Genomic DNA, 22,633 nt, shown 5'->3' on the forward strand with positions numbered 1-22,633 from the left:
AGTGTAGAACTATGAATATCCCCATGGTCACGAAGCAAAGGAAGCTCAAAGAGACGAACTTACTTGAGTTCATATTGCTGTTACATGAGAGGAGCACTTTACCCTCCCAGTTCTGTGTCATGTACCCGGCCACCTCCTGGCTAAGAGAACATCTCTGCTGTCGCATCGGACGGGGAAGAGCCGGTTTCACTCAGCCCTTAATGTTTTTGTCTCTGCTCTGTTCTCTTTCGCAGGCCACCCCGGGATTTAGACTCCAAGGCTTGCATTTCTATTGGAAATCAGGTGAGCAAAGTCAAGCCCGCCAGTTGTACGCACGTGCTTTCTGACTGACGTTGGGAAAGTGTATTTGCCATCCATAAGGAGCAGTCACCGGGAGGTGGTGTTTGGGGATCTGCTTCCCAAGCATCCACCACTGGCCACCCTCGAGAGCCCATTTCGGCTCTGATGCACACGGGCTGCGCACGGATTAAAATGGGCTCCAAGCCAAAACTGGTGGGGCGAGGTGGAGCGCTTCCTATTTTGAATGGTGAATTGAAATCAGGCTCCGTGGGTCCTGATGCCAAGGACATGCTCGAGAAGAGTGGATGACTTCTCAAAACGCAGCCATTGACCCGCTTGCCAGGGGTGAGCAGTATGGCTTCGAAACCTAATGCAGGGGCACAGCTGGAGGGCCACGGTGTGGACCAGCTGAAACTAAGCCAACTGGGAGCTGGCTGGGCATTCAGAGGACCTCTTGTGCTGCCCGTGACAGGCAGGTGGCGTGCTGCTGGAAGCCACAACCCCTCCAGCCCTTCCTGCAGCTCCTTCCTCCCAGTGGCCACTCGGGCCTCCAGGATGCTTCTGGCCAAGAACAGAAGCCCCAGAAACGGGGTGGGGGTGCGGGGAGAGCAAGTAGAGGTCAGCACGGCCCAGGCCCTCTTGATTTACTCTCTTTGCCATCACATGGTTGCTTTTCTCTCGTAGAACTTTGAAGTGAAGGCTGATGACCTGGAGCCTATAACGGAGCTGGGGCGAGGGGCGTACGGCGTGGTGGAGAAGATGCGGCATGTGCCCAGTGGGCAGATCATGGCAGTGAAGGTATCCCTGGGACTCCCCAATCCCTGCAGTTCATGTCTGTGGTGTGTCCGCTTGTCCATCTCCACTGCAAGTCACAGGCAACTTGGTTTCAGAAAAGTATGAACCACTTGCCCTGTCACAGAAGCGGGGCGGAACATTATTTCCTTTCCAAACATGTGGGGGATCATTTCTAGCTACAAGTTGCATGCTAACCACAAGGTCAGCAGTGTGAAACTACCAGTTTCTCCACAGGAGAAAAATGAGGCCCTGTCTTCCTGTAGTTCGACGTCTTCCAGGGCTGCTGGGAGTCCGGGAAATAGACTCAGTGGCAGGGTGTGTGGTGTTTTGGACAAGCCCCACCCCCTGCTTTTATTTTTTCACTTACTCGCCTTTATGACACTGGACGGAACCAACAATACTTGATTAGTCTCATTAAATACACATTGAAGTGCCCTCCATTGTCTCAGAGGTTTTAGTTTGGCTGTTTGTCTGTTTGTTGGCCTGTTGATTGTCCACATCAACAACCGACGTTCACAATCTCTCCTTGGGGGTTGTATTTCTTCGGTCTCTTTTCTCACGGTTTCCTTGTTTTAAAAGGATCTGGCCCTGAAAACCATGGGTTGAGGGAGAGGAGCTCTGTCTCCAATTCTGGAAAAGGAGCTGATTTGCCTACATTTTGCCTGGTTTAGGATTATAACCCATTACGGCCTAGCGGCATAGTGGTTTATGTGTTCGGCTGCTAAGCTTCAGGTCAGGAGTTCAAAACCACCACCCACAACATACGTTCTACTCCTGTAATGATTTACAGTCTCAGAAAGTCACAGGGGCAGTTCTGCTGTGTCCTGTAGGTCACTGTGAGTCAGAATCGACTGGATGGCAATGAGTTTTGAGTTTTGGCTTATTTCTTGAACAGATACTAGAAGGATTGTCTGTATTTATAGAACTTTTTATTGTGACTTGGGTGAAGGTTTATAGAGCAAGTCAGATTTTCATTCAACGCTTTATACACATTATGTTTCATGTCTTTGATTGCAATGCACAGTATAACTAACACCATTCATTCCACTTCCCTATATTTCCCATTTCCATTCCTCTTTCATGGGCTACGTGTTGGGCTGCTAACTGAGAGGTCAGCAGTTCAAAACCACCAGCAGCTTTGAGGGAGAAAGAAGAGGCTTTTTACTCCTTTAAAGAGTGACAGTCTTAGAAACATACAGGGGAAGTTCTACCCTGTCCTATAGGGGTGCTTTGTCCTCCCCCTTCTTTTCTTTTGAAATTTCCTCTTGGACAAACACTGCCCTTTGGATCTTGATTGGTGCATTGTTGTAACGAATGTGGACCTTCCTTAATGGTATTGTTTATTTTATAGGCCTCTCTATTGTTTAGCTGAAACTTGAGCCGAGAGGGTCAGTTCCATTTCAGGCCTGAAAGGTGACTAAGGGTAGTAATCTCAGGCTCCATCCAACCAGGGAGTCTGTTCTGGAGGACTGTAGAGAAGCTACCTTCTAGCTGGTAGATTGGGTCCTATGTTGGGAATGTGGTTGGTCCCGTGGCTTGTGGCTTGGGCCCCCTTTACTTTGGAGAATGGAGATGGCTTTCTCTTACTTGGTGTATACTGAAGTGTGATCTTCTGCTGACGTTTGGTTACATAGGCCAAAGTGGGGGATGTGGCGGGGAGGAAGAAGCAAACATCTAATGATATTCAAAGGAGCCCCGGTGTCATAATGGGTTACACGTGGGGCTGTCAATGAGAAGGTTAGCAGTTCAAATCAGTCAGCCGTTCTGCAGGAGGAAGGGGAGGCTTTCTCTTCCTGCAAAGCCTCTGAAGCCTTAGGGAGCAGATATTTGAACTCTGGCCTATCAGGTCACGATGAGTCAACATCAACTGGATGGCAGAGGGTCTGGGGATGCTGTTCGGGGTTCCTGGTGGCTCAACCATTAAATGTTCAGCTACTAACGGAAAGGTCAGAGATTGTAACTTACCTAGATCCCTGGGTTATGCTTTGGGCCACCAGCCACAAGGTTAGAAGTTTGAAACGACCAGCCTCCACAGGAGAAAGAGGAGGCTTCCAAGTCCTGTAAAGATTGACAGTCTTGGAAACCAATAGGAGCAGTCCCACACCACCCTACAGCATAACTGTGAATCAGAATCAACTTGATGGCCATCAAATGAATATTTATTTACTTATTTCAGAGAGGCTCTTTGGAAAGCAGATCTGGCCATCTGCTCCCATAGAGGTGGGTGTTGTTGAGACCTGTCCAGTTGATTTAGATGCATAATGACTCCATATGACCAAGCCAAACTGTCCCAGAGGGTGTCTGAATTAGTCCATCTTCATTAGACCAAATGACCAGATCTGCCCCCCTCCCAACCCCCCCCATGGAGCCACTGCTGGGTTTGAACGGCCAACCCTTCAGTTGGCAGTTGATCATGTAGCCATTGTTTCACCAGGCTCCTTCTCGGAATGATGGCAGGGCAGGAAACCCCATGAGGCGGTTCTACCCTGTCAAATGGGTATTGGGTCATAATCGACTAAACAATACACAAGTGGCGTTATCTATATTTTACTTCATCATATAAAAGAAACCTCTATTTCTTTAATGATCTCTTTGATGGCACGCCAGGTGCTCTTCCCTCCAAAGGTAGAAAGGAATGGTTTCCATTGCTTTCTGACTATGCCCTGGTGGCACAGTGGTTCAGAATTGAACAGCAGTTCGAAATGACCAGCCACACCTCTGGAGCAAGGTGGGGCTTTCCAATCCCAGTCTGGGGCACCTTCAGGGAAGATCCCCCTGTCCTGCATGGTTGGCAAGAGTCAGGATCAACTTGATGGCACTGAGTTTGAGTATAGGATGCTGCCAGCTACCTGTTAATCAGAGCCCTTCCCATCTCCCAAGGGGCGGGGGATAGGGTGGCTATTGGTGTCTACAGACTCCTAATCAGCAGTGAACTGATTTATCTGGTGGCTCCTTGCACAACCATCGTAAAGGAAACCAGACTGGTTTTGTAATTTGGAAAAGACCTTCCTAAACATTAGACATTTGCCAACTCCCCCACATGCATATAGTCCACGTTTGCTTCCTATTAGGGAGGATTCAGGAAATCCAGTGAGTACCGTTCGGCCTTATCTGTCACCAGATGCCAAGAGTGAATCACCCGGCAAATTTGAAAGACTGTTGCTGGAAGTTGTGTGCTACATTTTGGTACTATTTTCCCAACGGCTGGCCCCCAGGTCCTTGCCTGAGTGATGACAGACTCATCTTCAGAGCAGTAACTAGAAATGTATCCCCGTCTTTCCCCTCAGCGGATCCGGGCCACGGTAAACAGCCAGGAGCAGAAAAGGCTGCTGATGGATTTGGACGTCTCCATGAGGACGGTGGACTGTCCCTTTACGGTCACCTTTTATGGCGCACTCTTCCGTGAGGTAGGTGATTCTCCAGTTCCCCCCAGGAGAACAATAACAGAGTTCCCCGGACCACCAAAGCACCACTCCGCACACTCACGACACTCTTCTCTGTTGGCATGGCTTATAATGAAGGTATTATGTCTCTTAATAAAGGGAGCCCTTCATTAAGTGCTTGCCCGTTGGCTACGCACTCAACTGCTAACTGAAGGCAGGCCTTCAAACTCACTTTCTTTCCTTGCTTTCTTAAAGATGACAGCTTTGAAATCCCACGGGCTGTTCTACTCTGTTTCAAAGGGTCCTGTGAGTTGTGGCCATCACACCATCCAGCTGCATGAGTCATAATTGGAGATTGGAGTGCAATCGAAGAGGAGAGTGTAGTAGTTGGGCTTGGGGATTGAAACGAAGCTGGAGATCACATGGTCGACTTCTGCAGGACCAGTGACTCGTTCATCACAAATACCTTTCTCCAACAACACAAATGGGGACGATCCATGTGCACAGCTCCAGATGGAAGGCACAAAATCAAATTGATAACATCTGTGGGAAGACCCGATGGAGAAATATCAGCAGGTAAAACCGGGCCACGAGCTGACCACGGCACAGACTGCAAACTGCTCATATGTCATTTCAGGTTGAAGCAGAAGAAAATTAAAACAAGTCCCCAAGAGCCAAGCGATGACCTTGAGCGTATTCCACCTGAATTTCAGGAACCTCAGGAACAAATTTGACACACTGAGCACTGATGACAGGAGACTCGATGAGCTATGGGAGGACATCAAGACCATCATTCCTGAAGAGAGACCAAGGTCATCGAAGAGATATGAAAGAAAGAAAAGATCAAAGTGGATGTTAAAAGAGGCTCGGAAACTTCCTTTCAATCATAGGGTAGCAAAGGCAAATGGAAGAAATGATGAAGTCCAGAAGCTGAATGGAACGTGTCAAAGGGCCTCTGAAGAAGACAAATACAATATAATAATGAAATGGGAAAAGGGCCTAGAGTTAGCAAACCAAAAAGGATCAACACGCTCAGCACCTCTTCAACTGAAAGAACCCAAGGGGAGAAAACTACAAAGCCTCCGGTTATAGTATTGAAAGTGCCGTAGACTGCCAAAAGAACAAACAAAGCTCTTTTGGAAAAAGTACAACCAGAATGCTCCTTAGAGACAAGGAGGGTGAGATTCGCCTCACGTACTCCCTGGAGGAGGACACCCTGCTTGGTAAAGTGGAGGGACAGCAAGAAACAGGAAGGCCCTAGACAAGATGGGTTGATTCAGTGGCTGCAGAAATAGGCTCAAATAGAATCACAATTTTGAGAGTGGGGCAGTGCTTCATTCTGATGTGCCCAGGGTCATTATGAACAGGAACCCACTCGATCCCACTGAACCACGCAATGACTCAGGCAATGGAATAAGTATTATGCAATATTCATGTGCTCTGGTGCAAAGTCACCCCACGAGTATGGTATTTTCAAATGTGTATAGCCTCCTTTTGTCTGGTTTGGTTGGCCTATTTTGGCAGAACGAAGGATCCCTAGTGGTACTGTTGGGTAAGTGCTGGACTGCTAACCACTGGATCAGTGGTTCAAACCCACTAGCCGTTGCTTGGGAGAAAGGTGAGGTTATAAAGATATACAAAGGCTCAGAAACCTGTATGGGGTTCCTGTGAGTCACAATCACTTCCATGACAATGGGTGGCCTGTAGATCATCCATGATGCATATTTTGACTTGTATGGATTCCTTAATATCTCAAATACCCTGGACTTTTGGTTACACGGGCTTCACTGAGCCTGCCTGTGCCCCATACTGGCTGATTTTACTTCCTTGCTCTGCCTCTCCTTTTCCTGCACCCGCGTGTGGACTGTGGGATCTCCCCTCAGTCGTCAAGCCGGTCTCTAATTCCTGACCTTTCTAATGAGAGGTCAGGCCAGCAGCAGGCAGGCAGCAGGCACAGTAAAGGCTTGTGCCTGTTGGTGTTTATGCCCTGGTTTTCGATGAGAAATGTTGAGTGTTTCTTGTTTTCACGTCTTTCTTTCATCGCCTGCTTGGTCTTCAGGGTGACGTGTGGATCTGCATGGAGCTCATGGACACCTCGCTAGACAAATTCTACAAGCAAGTCATTGATCAGAACCAAACAATTCCAGAAGACATCTTAGGGAAAATAGCAGTTTCTGTGAGTACATCCTGAACCTGCTAGAAGGAAGGTCTGAGACATCTAAGTCTGATGTGTCCTCATGTTCCTTTGGTTTGATTCAATGATTATATGCTCTGGGGCAAAAGGCATTTTGTAAGTATGGCATTTTCAAATGTTCCCAGTATGAAGGAACACTGTCAAGACTGTAGTGACTATCTCGTCCATGTTGGCTGAATGCGTGCGTCGATCAGTGGATGGGTAAATGAGTACTTTCCTTCCCAACTGTGGGTGGAAGCTTTTACCACTGACCTGGTTAGTAAACTCTAAGTTAAATGCCATCCTGCAGGACCCCAACCGTGGTGTCTCTAGTCTGAAATGGTTTTCCCTACTGTCACTCACAGAGTTCTAGTTGTTTCCCTGGCATCACTGGCCATAGAAGGAAGTAGAAGAAAAATAAATGGGAAGAAAGAATGCTACCTTAAAGACTACTGAGGCTCAGGAGGATGGAGAGAGAGAGAGAGAGAGAGAGAGAGAGAGAGAATTGTGTCTAGAATTCTGTTCAAAATAATTTCAAATTCTTATGAAACCCAAATTTTCTGGAGCTGGCCAGCCTGGATGAATCCTTAAAGCTATTGCCCTGAGAAGATCTTGATAAACCGGAAATCAAAATGATTTCTTGAAGTCTTTCTTGAGCCCCCCCGATAGTTTATCTTAAGAAATAAATGTGTGTGATCTTCCAAAGAATTGTCTACCTTGGGCCCCCTTAAAGAATTATCTGCATGAGATCAAATGGACAAGGGCAGCCTTAGAGATTAGAGGAGAAGCTTAGAGGGCCGTGAGTGTAAGTCACAGGTGGTGGGACAGTTTGAGAAGGATGGTGAGATGGTGTGCACCACTTGAGGAAGGTAATAGATGTTCCTGAATTGTACATGTAGACATGGTTGACACGGTGAGTGGATGTGTGAATATGTTCACCAGATTTTAAATAACAATGTTTGAGGCCAAATGAAAAACAAGGCAGATGAGAGGTCCTCTCTACCATAAGATAGTTTCTTCAGCCAATGGAGTCCTGTGCCTCCAGTTATCCACCCATCAATTCATCCATCCCTCTTTGTCCTGTGATTTCCTGTGCATTTTCCTTGATAGGGCTAATCTTGAGGAAAATAGCCCACTATGATTTGAAGCCAAGCCTAATACACCTGTATATAACTGACATTTCATGCCCTTCCAGCGATGGGGTGAATGAGTGATCTTGTGTTTCTTTTGCAGATTGTTAAGGCGTTAGAACATCTACATAGTAAACTCTCTGTCATTCATCGAGGTGAGCATCAGAGAGCTGTCCAGCCTGCTCCTTTTGTGAAGTTCATTCTTTTCACTTGGGTCTTTTGTTTGTTTTTGTTTTATTTTTTCCTTTCTATCTACATTGACCGTAAAATGCCTGTTACCAAGCAACAGCTGGGGTATTGTTGAGAATTTTAGAGACTAGAATGAACAGGCAACTGGTAACGACCATCACCTGGGACCTTGACGTAAAGCAGAATCACTGATCTCAAGACCAGATGCATGTGAATCTGCGTTTTTAGCGGTCTAGTTAAGTATGAAAAGCTTATGTAGAAAGCACAAGCCCTTCAGGCAGCAGGGGGCCAATAAAATGGCATCTTCATCTCTCCCCCCTTCCCTCTGACTCACTTTTTCATCCACCCACCCAACCATTCATCATTGAACTAGTTCGTCAACATTAAGGAACATACACAGTTGCATGTATATGAGGTATGTCGGCAATTCCATCTAAGAGAAAATGATAGAGGGTCCATTTTGAACTTTGTTTTCACAATGCTTGTCTTCTAGATTACATGTCCTTTCTGAAAAGTGTCACAAGGGGGTGGGGAGTGATGGTCACTTCCAATTCTCTTACCAAGAGAAAAATAACCACAGTTCACTTTGGGGGTGAAGGTGTGGGTGTTTGGGTAAGTTCTATCTTTCTCATCTGAAGGTTTCACTTGAAGGCTGTTCAATAATACGCCTTCATCCACGTGTCTACAGGCAGGCTTCCATTTACTATGGATTCGAGTTACAATGAAATGCACTGAACATCTGAGGTTTGGGGGTTTTTTGGGGGGGTACATGTTCTCATATACTCCATACCATATGGCAGCTCATCATTTTCCTACATTATTCTTCTCAGATGTTCACCCACAGAGGTTCAAAGACAAAGGAGGGTTGTATTGCTAAAGATACTGGGCTTTTTTAAAGGCCATAATAATGAAAACTAAAACAGAAAAAAATTTAAAGAGGTGTTCAACTTATGTTAGAACCAAGCGGCAAGGGAGTTCATTGTCTTCCCCATGGCAGATCAGAGAGTACCTGTAGTCTGGGACCTGCCCTGTCATCTGGGTTTATGACCGCAGGGGGGAGTGCGGGGTTCTGTAAACTATGTGACTTCTGGTAGGTACACTGTTTGCAAAGATGTCAATCAAAACTGGCTGCTTTGATTGGGTTTTGTGTCACAGTATGACATCATGTAACTCCCCATTCCAGAATCAATTACTCATACACTCGAGGTATGCTATGATAACATTTCCACTGCGTTTGATTCAGTAATACTAAAAAAAATTTTTTTTAATTATCAACTTGGGGGCGGGGTCAATGGTAGTACACTGAGAAGTCCCTGGTGGCGTAGTGGTTATGCATTGGGCCGCAATCTTAAAGGCCAGCAGTTCGAAACCACCAGCTGTACCAGCCGTTCCTTGGGAGAAAGATGGAGGTTTCTACTCCCGTCAAGAGTTATCGTCTCAGAAATCCACAGGGGGCAGTTCTACCCTGCCCTTCAGGGTCTATAAATTGGAATGCGGCCCATGGCAGTGAGTGCAAGTGCGGAGTTGATACACTAAGCAGAGGAAACGGCCTTTCCCGTTTCACGGTCCTTTCCCGTTTCACGGTCCTGCAAGCCGGGCGACACGTGAAACAAAACCCAGGCCAATGCCATCGCAGGCTGGTGGCAGTGAGTTAGGGACCTGTTGGTCTGTGTCGGGCTGTGTGGACACAGGTGAAAGAGAAATGGAGATTCCTGGCCCTCTGGTGGTGGAGAGGTGCATGTTCGCGGAGTGACGGCCCTGGGTGGTTTTTGTTTTTTTTTTGCTTTCAGACGTCAAGCCCTCCAACGTGCTCATCAATGCTCTGGGCCAAGTGAAGATGTGCGACTTCGGAATCAGCGGCTACCTTGTGGACTCCGTAGCTAAGACGATCGACGCTGGATGCAAACCCTACATGGCCGTAAGCTGGGGGTGGAGTCTGCCGCAGCTGCCAGTCAAGAGGAAGTGGAAAGCCCTAGAGGGACAGGAAAACGTGCTGCTCCCCTGCCTTGTCCAAGACCCCAGAAAGAGCTGCATCTTTGTAAATCCTAAATGCAGCAAAGCATGGGCCCCCGAAACCCCATGGCACTGCCTTGGTCTTCGGACTCTCCAAAGTTGTCCCCGTTCGAAGGGTTGCAGCCTGTCCATGTTTATTTCGTTATCTGTTGTGCTTTTATGTGTGAGATTATTTGTTTATTTTCTCCACCACTCTCGGTAGTGGAAAATAGGTGCAGCTTTCCTTCTCTGACAGGTTTCTGCCTTCCATGGTTTTATAGTGGGAGTATTTCCTGCCTGCAATCCATGGTGAATTGATTCACAGGCATGGCTTTTCTTATGTAAATCAGTAAGCCAGCCTTGTTCTAGTATTTGGAAAACAACAGAGCCTGCACGCTTTCCCACACTGAATGGAAGGAAGTGCATAGTCCTGCTTGATGAGCGGTACCACGGCCCAAACCAGTTAGTTGGTCAGGTTCCTCCTGGGACAAGCTCATGACTATGAAGGTTCATGGTTGTCAGCAGAGAACTTGTTCCCACCACTGAAGAGCCGTTTAGGTCTTTATCACTACCCCAGTCATCCAGGAGCCCTGGGGGCTTAGTGGGCTCCTCATCGGGCTGCTAACCGTAAGCATTAAGCTGCTAGTTTTAGGGTTAGCAGTTCACATCCCGCACTGGTCTTCAGGGGGAAATTGAGGCTTTCTGATCCCATAAGGATTTACAGTCTCAGAATCCCAAAGGGGCAGTTCTATTATGCCCTAGAGCAGTGGTTCTCAACCCTCCTAATGCCGCCACCCTTTCATACAGTTCCTCATGTTGTGGTGACCCCGTGTGTGGGCGTATCTGCACGTGGGCGGACCCGCCTGGAGACAGATAGAGGAGCAGTGACTCAGTTCCTAAGACCATTGGAAATATACGAAAGGGTCGTTGGACCCCCAAAGGGGTCACAGCCCTCAGGTTGAGAACTGCTGTCGTAGAGGTTTGCTATGGGTTGGAATCAACTCGTTGGCTGTAAGTTTCCATCTGGGCTGAGCGCTCCATCTATGGAGCCCCCGTGAGTCCTCTTCCTGAGTTCTGGACTGTTGGTGTTTTCAGTCAGCTTGATTCTAGACTGGAGGGTAGCTTTATAACACACACCTCCCTTCTTCTTGCGTAAAGTGGAAATTCGTTCTGATTTATGAAGGCACTTTGATTAATTGCCCTAGCTCACAGGAGACTACCGTAGAACATGGGAAACCCCGTGGGGAGATGGTTGTTTATCATCATTAGCAAGTCTCCTTGGCTGGAGAGGGATGAAAACAGCTTATAACAACACATGTGGCAGTGGTTTACCTGCCTCCAACCCCCGCCCCCCCAACCCCGAAGAATTTATTGAGCTAAGAATCCCATCACAGGTGTCTTCTTCTGCCTTCTTTCCAGCCTGAAAGGATAAACCCAGAGCTCAACCAGAAGGGATACAGCGTGAAATCCGACATCTGGAGTCTGGGCATCACAATGGTAGCGTATGCTGATCTTCGTGGATTCTGAGATTCTAGGAGAGACATGGAACATGGCTCTGATGCTGGGACCCAGAGACAAATACTCCAAGGGCCTGCCTTGGGCATCCTTTCCTGCCTGAGATAGCAGGAGATTTTCCCTGACAAGGGCTTGCAGCATGCGTAATGAAAACACGCACCTGGTATTAGACAAACCCAGTCTTTCTCTCCATTCTGCTCCTAACTAGTTGCGTCAACATCAATTCAGGGCGACCCCCTGTGTGTTGGAATGGAACTATGTTCCATAGGGGTTTCAAAGGCTCCGGCTTTTTTTCGGCAGCAGGTCACCGCATTTTTCTTCCAACGTACCTCCTGGAAGACTTGAACTTGCAACTTCTCCGTTAGTAACCCAGGTGATCATAAATGTTCAGTGTATCACCAAGGTCTGGAGTTATCCCCTGTGGTCCTGGCTCCTTCCCAAGGACAGCAGCTGATTAAATACTGGGAGTTATTCATGTCCTCTGCCCAGAAAACATATGATCTCATAATGGCAAAGTGGCCTTTATTCAGGTCCAAAAAAAGACAAGTCATTTGGCCTTACAGGCTATTTTGGTTTGTTTGTTTATTTATTTATTTCCCTTCTAGCAAGGGGCCTACAGATCGACAGCTCTGTAGAGATCTTAGAGGGAGAATTACTTTTCAGATCAAACATTTGACAGTCAGGTTGTTGCAACATGTTGAATCCTGTTGGCTTGTGAGTTTTATTATGGGCCACAGGGTGGGAGGGGGGGTAGGGGTGGATGGGGGTGTTTCAGTTGGTGACTCAGTTTTAAATACACTGAAATTTCTGCCTCTCAAACTCACTGCCATTGAGTTAATTCGGACTCATAGCCACCCTATAGGACAGGGCAGAACTGGCCCCTGAATGGGCGTTTCCAAGACTAACATTTTACCGGAGTTGAAAACTTTCTCTTTCTCCCACAGAGTGGCTGGTGGTTTCAAATTGCTGACCATGCGGCTAGCAGCCCCACGCTTATGCCACTGCTCCACCGGAGCTCCTTGTTACTGCCTCTAGTAAGACCATATTCGCAAGTCCCTATCCCTAGTGATAGAGGGAAATTTGTTGGAATCCGTGGTGCTGAAAGCCGGACGGGGCAGCATTTCCTTCTGTTGCACCCTGGGTCGCAAGGAGTCAGAACCAACTGAATGGCACCCAACAACCACATCAAGGGAGATACTCTTTGAAAATCCCCATCCCTAGGGATTGTGGGACATCTGCTTGAGTATATAGTATTAAGTTGGCTTCCTTTCCTACCTTTCTAGCTGTACTTGAACGTTGCCCTTGTACTTCCTTCTGGTTTTCTGGGGATAAAGCATACCTGCTTCCCTAAAGCAGCCCTGTGTAAACTTGTTTTCCTCTGCCTCTTTCCTTCTCCCCTCCCAGATTGAGTTGGCCATCCTCCGGTTTCCCTATGATTCCTGGGGAACCCCCTTCCAGCAGCTCAAACAGGTGGTAGAAGAGCCATCGCCACAACTCCCAGCAGACAAGTTTTCTGCAGAATTTGTTGACTTTACCTCTCAGTGGTAAGAGCGCCTCAGGTCCCTGGTGTCAGTGCAAAGGACAAAGACACGTGCTTATGAATTTGCACCATCAGGCCAGGTCGATTGTGCATCCCGTCGTTCCGAAAGCATGTGTCCAGTGTACGCTTGATGCTGGAGATCACCGAGGACCAGACCCCAGTCCCTGCCCTCAGGGAGCTGAGAACCCAGTAGAGGACCCTCGTCCATTAGTAATCGTGGGACAATAGGGCAGGCCCAATGATGGAGATGTGCACGAGTGGTTTTGTGAGCCCAAGAGAGCAGAAATGGGACAGGCTTTTATGGACATGGTAGATTCTGAGTTGAGACTGGGTGCGTGTTTCCAGCAAAGGGGAAGTAGTGAGGGTGCGTGGAGGGGAGGGGGCTCAAGAAGAAGGAACATTCTTCGCACCATTGCTGCTGTTGGGTGCCACCCCGTGGGACAGAGTAGACCTTCCCTGTAGGGTCTCTAAGACGGTCATCTTTACAGGAGCAGAATCCCACGTCTTTATCCCACGCAACGGCACGGTAGGTTTAAGCATTCTGGGTAGCCACTTAGCGCTTAACCCTTGCACCCCCAGGACTCTGTATGCAGACTGTTATCCCAGCGTGAGATACCTTTATAAGAGATGGGAGCACTTTGGTGTTGATGAGAGTAGAGACAGAGGCAGCTGGCACCCATTGGAAGTCTAGGGATAGGGAGTGGAAAAGGTGCAAGGAATCACTCTGGGTGAGAAGATAGTGAGCAGTCTGTTACTTGAGCTCCTAGAAGTCCTGTTTTTGACGTATTATCGGCCTACTCTGGTTATCATTGTCTGTGAGGGCATCCATGGCTAATGTTGAGGATCTAAGGAAGGAATCCAAAGAGACTTGGAGTTGCAAGAGGGAATAAGCCGGGCGGTGACTGTGGCCATTAGCTGCATTCAAGTGGTTTCGGACTCATAGTGAGACTGTGCCCCACACAAGGAAGCCCTGCCGGGCCCTCGGTCATCCTCACGATCATGGCTACCTTTGAGCCCGTTTTGGCAACCAGCGTATCACCTATCTTCTGGAAGGTTCTTGTTCTTTGTAGCCGACTCCCTATTTTTCCATGCATGATGCTCTCTGGGGACTGGTCCCTCCTGATAGCATGTCCAAAATATGTGAGATGAGGTCTTGCCGCCCTCAATTTTAAAGTCCATTCGGGCAGTACGTCTTCCAAGACAGCCGTGTTGTTGTTGCATTCCTGCCCGTCCATGGTACACTTATTCTTCTTTGTCAACACAATAATTCAGAGGTTTCCATTTGTTGTCTTTCTTATTCGTTGTCCAATGTTCACATGCATATGAGGCAGTTGCTAACACCACGTCTTGGGTCATGCACACCTTATTCTTCACAATCGCACGTTTGCTTTTGAACACCGTAGAGGGCTTTCTCAGCACATGTGACTCACCCAGGACAACATGAAGCAGTCACAGTAATACGCTACATGTTTTGTTTCATGGAAATTGCCAGTGGATTCTAGGCAAGTAAAAGAAGAGACACCTGAGCTCTGGAAAGTCTAGTGATTTCTGTCGGCATGGCAACAGTGGGTCCTGGCATAACTTGATCCTAATGACCATGGCGTCCAGTGCTGCTGGGTAAAAGCAAAACAAGACAGGATGCCAGAGGTAAAGCACCCACATTAGCACCAGACAGTTCACTTGGGCATCGGGCAACAGATAGATTGCAATTGGGAGGAAGGAGAGTTAGAGATGGTAGTGAGACCCTGTGAGCCTCTGCGAGCAGTAGTTCTGGGCAGTTACTGCTCAGGAAGGAGCTAGAACTCTGAATGCTTTTGGAAGCACAGAGGCCAGTAAAGCCACTCCTTCCTCCCGGTTCACTCCTTGACTGGCATTTTTTTTGGAATAAGTGCTGTGATTTCTTACTGGGAAAGTGATGAGATACAGCAACTGCCGCTGATGGAGTGAAGGCCTCTTGGACTCCTTCTACCATCGCTCCCTTGGTCCTTTTCCCAATGAATCTGAGCCTGCCCGGCGGTTGTTTCTGTTTGGGTTGCATGGCCAGAGAGAGAGAAGGCCGGGCAGTGAGCTCTAGTGCGGTAAGTTGTTGGATGGGTCCTATGACTGAGATGGGTCCTCCTTTCTGTGTTTCCTCTGCTACTGTGCTGGAGGTGGTGGTACACCTGCCAGGTTGGAGGGGGGCTCATGATGTTGGCCTTTTGCGTTCATGCGGATCTGGAGTTTGATGTCATTTCACCTTTATCCTCAAGTGTTTGAAGTCATCTGGGTGAAGCGAGGCCTCATCTGGGATTGCCAAGACCAAGAGTCCTCAAGAAGAGGGGGATGTCAAAGGCTCTACCTGGGGGAGTGTCTTCAAAGGACCCTCCCACTTGCCCCTTTGCCCAAGAGTTTCGATACTTCCAAACACTTTGGTTAAGAACGAGGCTGGTGTGAATAGTTTCAGAAAGCAAGTCCCCCTGTGAATCATCTATTTCACCCACTGGCTCCCAGCTCTCTTGGCTCATCCCCACACCCCAGCGAGCTTTCAAAAACACTGTGACCTACACCTCACCCTCAGAGATTCTGACTTCCTTGGTCTGAAGCGGGGCCTGAATATCAGGGATTTTTCAAATGTTCCACAAGTCAACTTAATGTAGAGACAGGGGCAAGACTGACTACTTGAGATTTAGCCTCTGTGGACCTGCTATCCGCTTCTTTGAATTCTTCTACTCTTTATTTTAAAACCATTCAGTTACATTCATCTTCCATCATCTCTCATAGAATTTCAACACCCCTCCCCTGAAAGAATCCAAGCTTTAAAGCTATCCACAGAGAGTTTATAGTGCAACCTTTGAAAAAGAAATGGCTGTTTCCTGACCGACAGATGCTCATGTCTGTGGATATTCCAACTCCTTGTGTTGTTTTTCTTTCTCGAACAACTACCCGGGAACCGGCGTGGCCCTTGATAGCACAGCGCTCGGTGTGTCTGCACGGCAGCCCCTTTGAGATTCCCTGCCACTCTCTCCTCTGACAAGTCTAATCCCCGCTGCGAGTCTCTTTAAACACGTGAGCCGCAGACTGTTCCCGCTTGAACTCGTCGGTCTGTGAAATCTCTTGTCTTCTCATTTTGCTCCCGTGAAAGCCAGCCGGGCGTGCTGCGTCGTTAGTCGGTTCCATGGAGTTGATTCTAACGCCTAGCGACGGTGTGCAACAGGAGAACGCTGCCCCTCCTGTGCCACGCTCACCGTCATTGTTAGGGGGAGTCCTGGCTGTCCATCCATCTCCTTGATGATGCCTTTCAACTTGACTGAGCCTGGTGTCCTTTTCCAGGGACTGGCTTCTCATGGTGACTTGTCCAAAATGCACGGGGAGAAGTCTTGCTCTCCGCTTGTCTAACGAGCATTTTTGGCTCTACTTCTTCTAAGACTGGCGGGTCTGGCGGCCCTCCGTGCTACGCTCAGTGTTCTTCACCAGCGCCATCATTCAAAGGCATCGGTTCCTTATTCCTTGTACTGCGTCCTTGCACACGCATACGGAGCGATATTGGGCCAGGAGCAGATTAGTCTTCAAAGGGACATGCTTGCTCTAGCACAGTTTAAAGAAGTCCTGTTTGGGGATTAACTTAAAAAAATTAAGAAAAAAGAAAATAAGAGAAAAGGAATTCAAATCACTTCAACTTTGAAGTCATGTAGGAATAGATATTCCTCCTCAAACTCCCAGTGGTGGTTTGGTTAGAATCTAATATTTTAGAACATGGATTGTGTAAAATAGGGAGTAATTTTGGTCAATGTGGGAATTGGGAAGTGGAAGGGGAACCTTCATTCTTTTTATGAACATGTTTCCTTGTCGTCCGTCAGACTGTTAAAGAGCGTGGAGTCGTTTCTAGTAGACCCTGGTCAGTAGATGTTTTCTGCCTGCCATTAATCACCAGCATATTAACTTTGCTTATCCCCTACGGAGGAACATTAAATTAGTTTGAAGCTGAGTTTGAAAAGCTGTCTGATCCTTAAAAAAACAAAAACAAAAACACTGGTTTCTTTAAAAGTTGTGTGATGGGCTTCTATCTTTATGGAGACAATTTTATTTTTCATATACATCAGTATGCATATATACATAACTCCACCTGATGCTTGCCTAATTAGAAAGTCACTAGTAGGTTTTAAATTTGTTGTGGAGTTGGGTTGAAAGACTGGGAAAGTGATCATTCATGTGAAGCACCGGCTTGTTGAGGAGGAGAAAGATGGCCTCTTCCGGTACCAATTCCCTCCTACCGGCTCTCCTGCCACCTCTCTGTGTACACAGCTGGGCTGTGTGGACACATCTTCACAAAATGACCCTTCCTGGCGGAGTGATCCCTTGTGTATTCAGCACTTCATGGGCCTGTGATCTCCCAAAGCTTCTCGGAAAGCCCCTGCTCTTGGCGGTTCATGGGGAAAGAGCTACATATTTGGAAAGGGGAACATGTACTCTCAAATCTCAAGGTCGTAGATACAATTATAGTTTGTGTGGTTGTTTCCTTCCATTTGTCTTTGGGTTCAGTGTCGGCCGAGAAGAGAAAGGGTAGATTACCAGCTCAGGTCACTAGGGTGCTTTTAACCAAGTGTGGTTGCCTTTCTACCTAAGCATCGGAGGCTCCCGGATGCACCAATGCATTTGTGGTATCCTGGTGCCCTGTGGTTTGTCCACCTGCATCTGGGGAACCACCTTGGCAGTCCTGCTGCCCTGATCCATTGGTATTGATTGCTGTGGGATGTGGGTGGGGTGGAAAGCAATGCCACATGAACACAGAATTAGCTGGTGAGCCCAGAGTCCCATGTGTTACATATATATATATATATATATATTATTTTTTGCAATAACATCCCAAAGAGAGGCATGATCTTGAAAGAAAGGGAAAAAACAAGCAAACAAACACCACCCCCACACCCAAAGAACATTATTTATTATTTCCTATGAAATTGAAGGAAAACCTAGTGGTTCCTTTTTAATCTTTCCTTTTTGTTCTCTTTCTGAACTAGGACTACTGGATGATATTTTTCTTCCTCCCCCCACACCCCCCCTCCCAGATCGCTTTCTCAACACGAACATTTTAAGGAATTCCATGGTCTTTCCATTCCTCTTTCCCACGAACTTTCTGAAGCTCCTTTGTAGGCCTTGTTTTGGGATTCATATTAAAAACATGGAACAGAACAAGCTTACACACAAGGGCTACCAAAGGGCCCACAAATGAGGTTCTCCCCAAAACGGGACTCTTCGCAGGTTTACACTTTTCACTGTAACTCCTTCCAACCAGTTCACAGGCGCGAGGACTGAAGAAAGTCATCAGAGACCAATGGTGGAGTTTCCAAAAAGCTCAGCATCCTTTATGCCTTCCCTCCAGGTCTTTTACAGAGGCTGAGAGTCCAGACAGCTATATTGCCTTGCCTGATGAGTTATGAGATACTGTCTGTCTCAGATGAACTATACAGTAGAGATCGCTGCTATAGAGTTGATTCTTATTAGTCATAAGGGTCGTGTAGGACAGAGTAGAACTGTTGTATAGGGTTTACAAGGAGAGCTGTGTTAAGTGGGAGGCCTGAAGTTCAAACCCACCAGCTTCTCTGCAGGAGAAAGACGGGGCAGTTGTCTCACTTAAAGATTTACAGCCTCAAAGGCTTGAGAACCCCATGGGGCAGCTCTACTCTGTCCTACAGGGTTATTCTCCCATGAGGCAGAATTGACTCAACAGCCATGGGGTCTAGAATCGTGAAAACAGACTGTCAGAGCTTTCGCCAGTGGAGCACTGGGTGGGTTTGAAGTGCTGACCTTTCGGTTAGTGGCCGCAGGACTTTCTCACTATGCCACCAGAACTCCTTAAAGCAGAGGCCATTCAGGACATGCTGTAACTTATTCAGGAAAGACAGTGAAAAGGGACATGGCCCATTGGTTCCATTGATGGCAAATGCATGGCTTCAGAGGCACCGTGTGTTTTAATTCTGTGAATGCACAAACAGCTCTTGGAAACATTCAGGGGGATTTCAAATAGGCAGACCTCCTCCGGTCAGCGCAGACTCCAAACCAGCAGTTCACAAGACAGCATGACGCCGTGTTGGAGTGTCTGCTCTGGTTAGGAGTGTGTGTTGCGGCATATGGCAAAGGAATTAGGGCAGTTAATGACATGCTTGAAAACGGCAAGTCACTTTGAAAAATCAAATATCCTGACTCAGACCCCCAAAATAAATTGGTAGAGCTTTGAACTCCACAGCTTTTATTTTACACTAAATTTCAAGCACTTCCTCTTCTTCCACGTGGAAAATTGGCTTCCCCCTTCCCCTCCAACTTTAACCTGAGGCTTTTGCTATTCTTAGCTCATGGTTTGAAGTGGTGTATATTTAAGAGATGGAGAGAATGACTTCTATCAGCTATTGTAATTCAATAATCAGCCTGGGGTTGCTTTGTAAGTACTTTACATCCAAATGCCAGGATAATGCTTGGGGTTCAAGGTTGACCTTTCTCAAGGTCAACCCTGAGTCAAGAACTAGCCTATTGGCGGACTCCCTGGGGTTTCAGGAAACCTTCAAATACTTATGGTACATCAGCTTAGGGTCCCTTCTCTACTTTCTCTTTACAGCAGCTCTGGAGGTATTTTACAACGTCCCAGAAGGAAAAAAAGACAAGGCATCTGGACTTAAATTTATTTCTCCTTAAAAAAGGGAGGCAGTTACATTTTATTATCCAATGGGGAGAGTTAGTCTATGAAGGTGCCCTGGTGATGTTCCTGGGGAATCTCTGGGCTGCCCAAACCAAGGTTGGTGGTTCACACCCTCCAGCTGTTCCCCAGGAGAAAGATGAGTCTGCCCGCTCTTATGACGACTTACAGTCTTGGAAACTCCACCTAGGTGCATCGGGCCACTGTGAGTTGGGATCAACTCGAAGGCAGTGGGTTTGGTTTGGTTTGGCTTGGTTTGTGTAACCAAAAAGCCCAACCAGGAGTGTCATGATGGACCTGTGCACCAGAAGCTGGTTGTTTGGAAATAGACACCTGTGTTAGTCCGGGTAGACTAGAGAAACAAATCCATAGAGACACATAGGTGTATAAGAGAGAGTTTTATATAAAGGGCAATTGTATATTAAGAAAGCATCCCAATCCAGTCCAGATCAAGTCCATAAGTCTGATATTAGCCCATATGTTCAATACTCATCTATAAAGTCCTCTTCAGATTCACGAAATGCATGCAATGACGCCCAATGCAAGACGATCACAGGCCAGTGGGTATAGAGTCTTTGGATCCAGTGGCATTGTAAGCATCTCAGCGCTGGCAGGGGTCTCTACGAAGCTTCTCTGGCTCCAGAGGTCTGGTTGCTTCAGGATAGGTCCATGTGGTTTCTTCAGCTCAAGGCATTAGGTAGTTCCATGTGTCTTGTCAGCTGCGATGTCTCCTAGGGAGTGCGCAGAGAGAGAGAAGTGTCTCCCGCCTCCATGAAAGAAATACAGGAGTTCCCAGAATCCTCAGGAGAAGGCCATGCCCACACAGAGGCCTCCTTGGCTACCATATATACTCGTGTATAAGTCTAGTTTTCCCAGCACATTCTTAATGCAATTTTTTGGTCGTAAATTTAGGTGCCTCGGCTGATATTCGGGTTGACTTATACTCCAGTATATACGGGATATCTTGATTGACAGGCCAGACTCCACCCCTTGACTCATAATCCTCTCAGGTCCCAAATTGACACCAGATTATGTAACTACCACAACAGCCCTGCCTTTCTTCCGAGGTGCCTTTGGATGGACTTGAACTCATAGACTTTGGGCTATTTGCTCAGCAAATTAATCACTTGTGTGATCCAGGCCATGCATGTCCTAAATGCTGCCGTTCTCATTGTTGTTAGGTGCCGTTGAGCCCAGGCCTGCACCATCTTCACAATTGTTATGTCGAGTCTATTGTTACAACCATGATGCAGTTCATCTAGTTGAGCGTCTTTCTCATTTTTATTTCTCCACTGCCAAGTATGATACTGTTTTCCAGGGACTGATCTTTCCTGACAACATGCCCAAAGCACTCAAAACAACATACTCCCTCGTGTCAATGATGCCTCGTGGTGGTCCTATAGAGCACGGTCAAACTGCCCCTATGGGTTGCTGAGACCGTAACTCTTTACTTTCCCTTGGATTGACTGGTGGTTTTGAACTGCTGACCTTGAAGTTAGCTGCCTATTGTGCAACCACTACACCACCAGGATGAACTAGCAGTTGCACGATCAAGATCCCTGGTTGGTTAAAGGGACCATTGTTTTCACATTTGAGAAACAAACTTCTATTGCTGTGGTTTATTTCCTTGGTCCAGGCAGGGCTGGAAAGGTGGACTGTGGTCCTAGAAGAGCATGCCACCAGGGCCTGATGACAAAAGACGTCTCTGTTTCCATGGAGACGCCCAGAAATAACCACCTGGAGATGGCGTGTGCCTTTAATGTGGCACTTGCATTTTCACTATTGGTTGTGCAAGTTGAATTGGTGAAATTCAAGAGAAGACTCCTGTTTTTGGTTTTGATTTTCACTTGTTTTGAACCTCGAGGCAGAAAGAAACCCGGGGCTTGTGCTCATTTGCTAGTTTGTGTATTTGTTCATTTTATACTACGGTTTACATGCGATCAAGGGGTCCCTAGCAGCGCAGTGGTTCAAATGCGTGGCTGCTACCTGAAAAGGCAGTGGCTGGAACCCACCAGCTGCTCTGTTTGGGACACTGACGTAACACTTGTACTTCATTCAGCTCAGCCTGACAGCATTGGAACCCCCCTGTGGCAGTTCCATTCTGCCCTGCAGGCTCTCTGCAGTTGGAAGGGACGGCAGAGAGTTCACTTTGGTTTTCTGTGCAGGCAGGAACGTTGCTGGGAATGTAGAAAAACCTTTGCTTCCTGGGATGCTGGGTGGTATGGATGAAAATGCGACCCAATGACAGACAAGGCAGCTGGAGGAACTTCTCCGCTGACCGAGAGTTTCAGTGGATCCCATCTCAGGAAGAGGCGGGGAGGCAGCAGTAAGAAGGGCAAACTCACCCAAGGAGAGCGCGTAGGCTTTCTCCACCTCGGCTCTGGTGACATCGTGGATCGGATGACTCCTTGTGCCTGTCGGGAGTCTTGGGCCCTTGTCCTATGCATGATAGGGTGTTTAGCAACATCTTTGCCTAATAGACACCAGCCCACACCTCCCTGCCAGTTGCGATGATCCAAACACCCCCAGAAGATGCCAAGTGTCCCGTCAAACAACAACAAAAACAAAACAAACCATTGCACTCAACTCAATTCTGATTCATAGCCACATTATAGGACAGAGTAGAACTGCCTTATAAACAAACAAACACACACACACACACACACACAAAGACCCACTGCCATCAAGTGGATGCTGATTCATATCCACCCTATGGGACAGGGTCGAACTGCCCCTGTGGGCTCCCAAGACAGTAACTCTTCATAGGAGTAGAAAGCCCTGTCTTTCTCCAGAGGAGTGGCTGGTGGTTTTGAATTGTTGGCCTTGCGGTTTGCAGCCCAACGTGGAACTACGATGCCACCACGGCTCCTGAATTGCCCTATAGGCTTAACAGTCTTTATGGAAGCCGACTGCAACTTCGGTGTCCTACAAAGTGGCTGGTGGGCTCCAATTGCCAACCTTTTCAGTTAG

The 22,633-nt window shown here is 47.4% G+C and overlaps 1 protein-coding gene across 2 annotated transcripts in view; it reads left to right on the forward strand.

Moving 5' to 3' along the window:
* Positions 1-22,633, forward strand: part of MAP2K6 (mitogen-activated protein kinase kinase 6) — a 147,765-nt gene that overhangs the window by 119,500 nt on the left and 5,632 nt on the right. The window contains exons 3-11 of one of the 2 annotated variants that reach the window (XM_045299717.1): positions 234-282; positions 964-1,077; positions 4,362-4,481; positions 6,517-6,633; positions 7,864-7,915; positions 9,740-9,867; positions 11,361-11,438; positions 12,401-12,490; positions 12,861-13,000. In XM_045299717.1, coding sequence (XP_045155652.1) covers positions 234-282; positions 964-1,077; positions 4,362-4,481; positions 6,517-6,633; positions 7,864-7,915; positions 9,740-9,867; positions 11,361-11,438; positions 12,401-12,490; positions 12,861-13,000 — 888 coding nt within the window. The remainder of the gene's footprint in view (positions 1-233; positions 283-963; positions 1,078-4,361; positions 4,482-6,516; positions 6,634-7,863; positions 7,916-9,739; positions 9,868-11,360; positions 11,439-12,400; positions 12,491-12,860; positions 13,001-22,633) is intronic. The other variant, XM_004709174.2, reaches the window with a different exon arrangement.

Source organism: Echinops telfairi, unplaced genomic scaffold (genome assembly GCF_000313985.2).
Source record: "Echinops telfairi isolate 266 unplaced genomic scaffold, ASM31398v2 ScPeMD7_7458;HRSCAF=8496, whole genome shotgun sequence".
In the NCBI taxonomy this organism is placed as follows: Eukaryota; Metazoa; Chordata; class Mammalia; order Afrosoricida; family Tenrecidae; genus Echinops; species Echinops telfairi.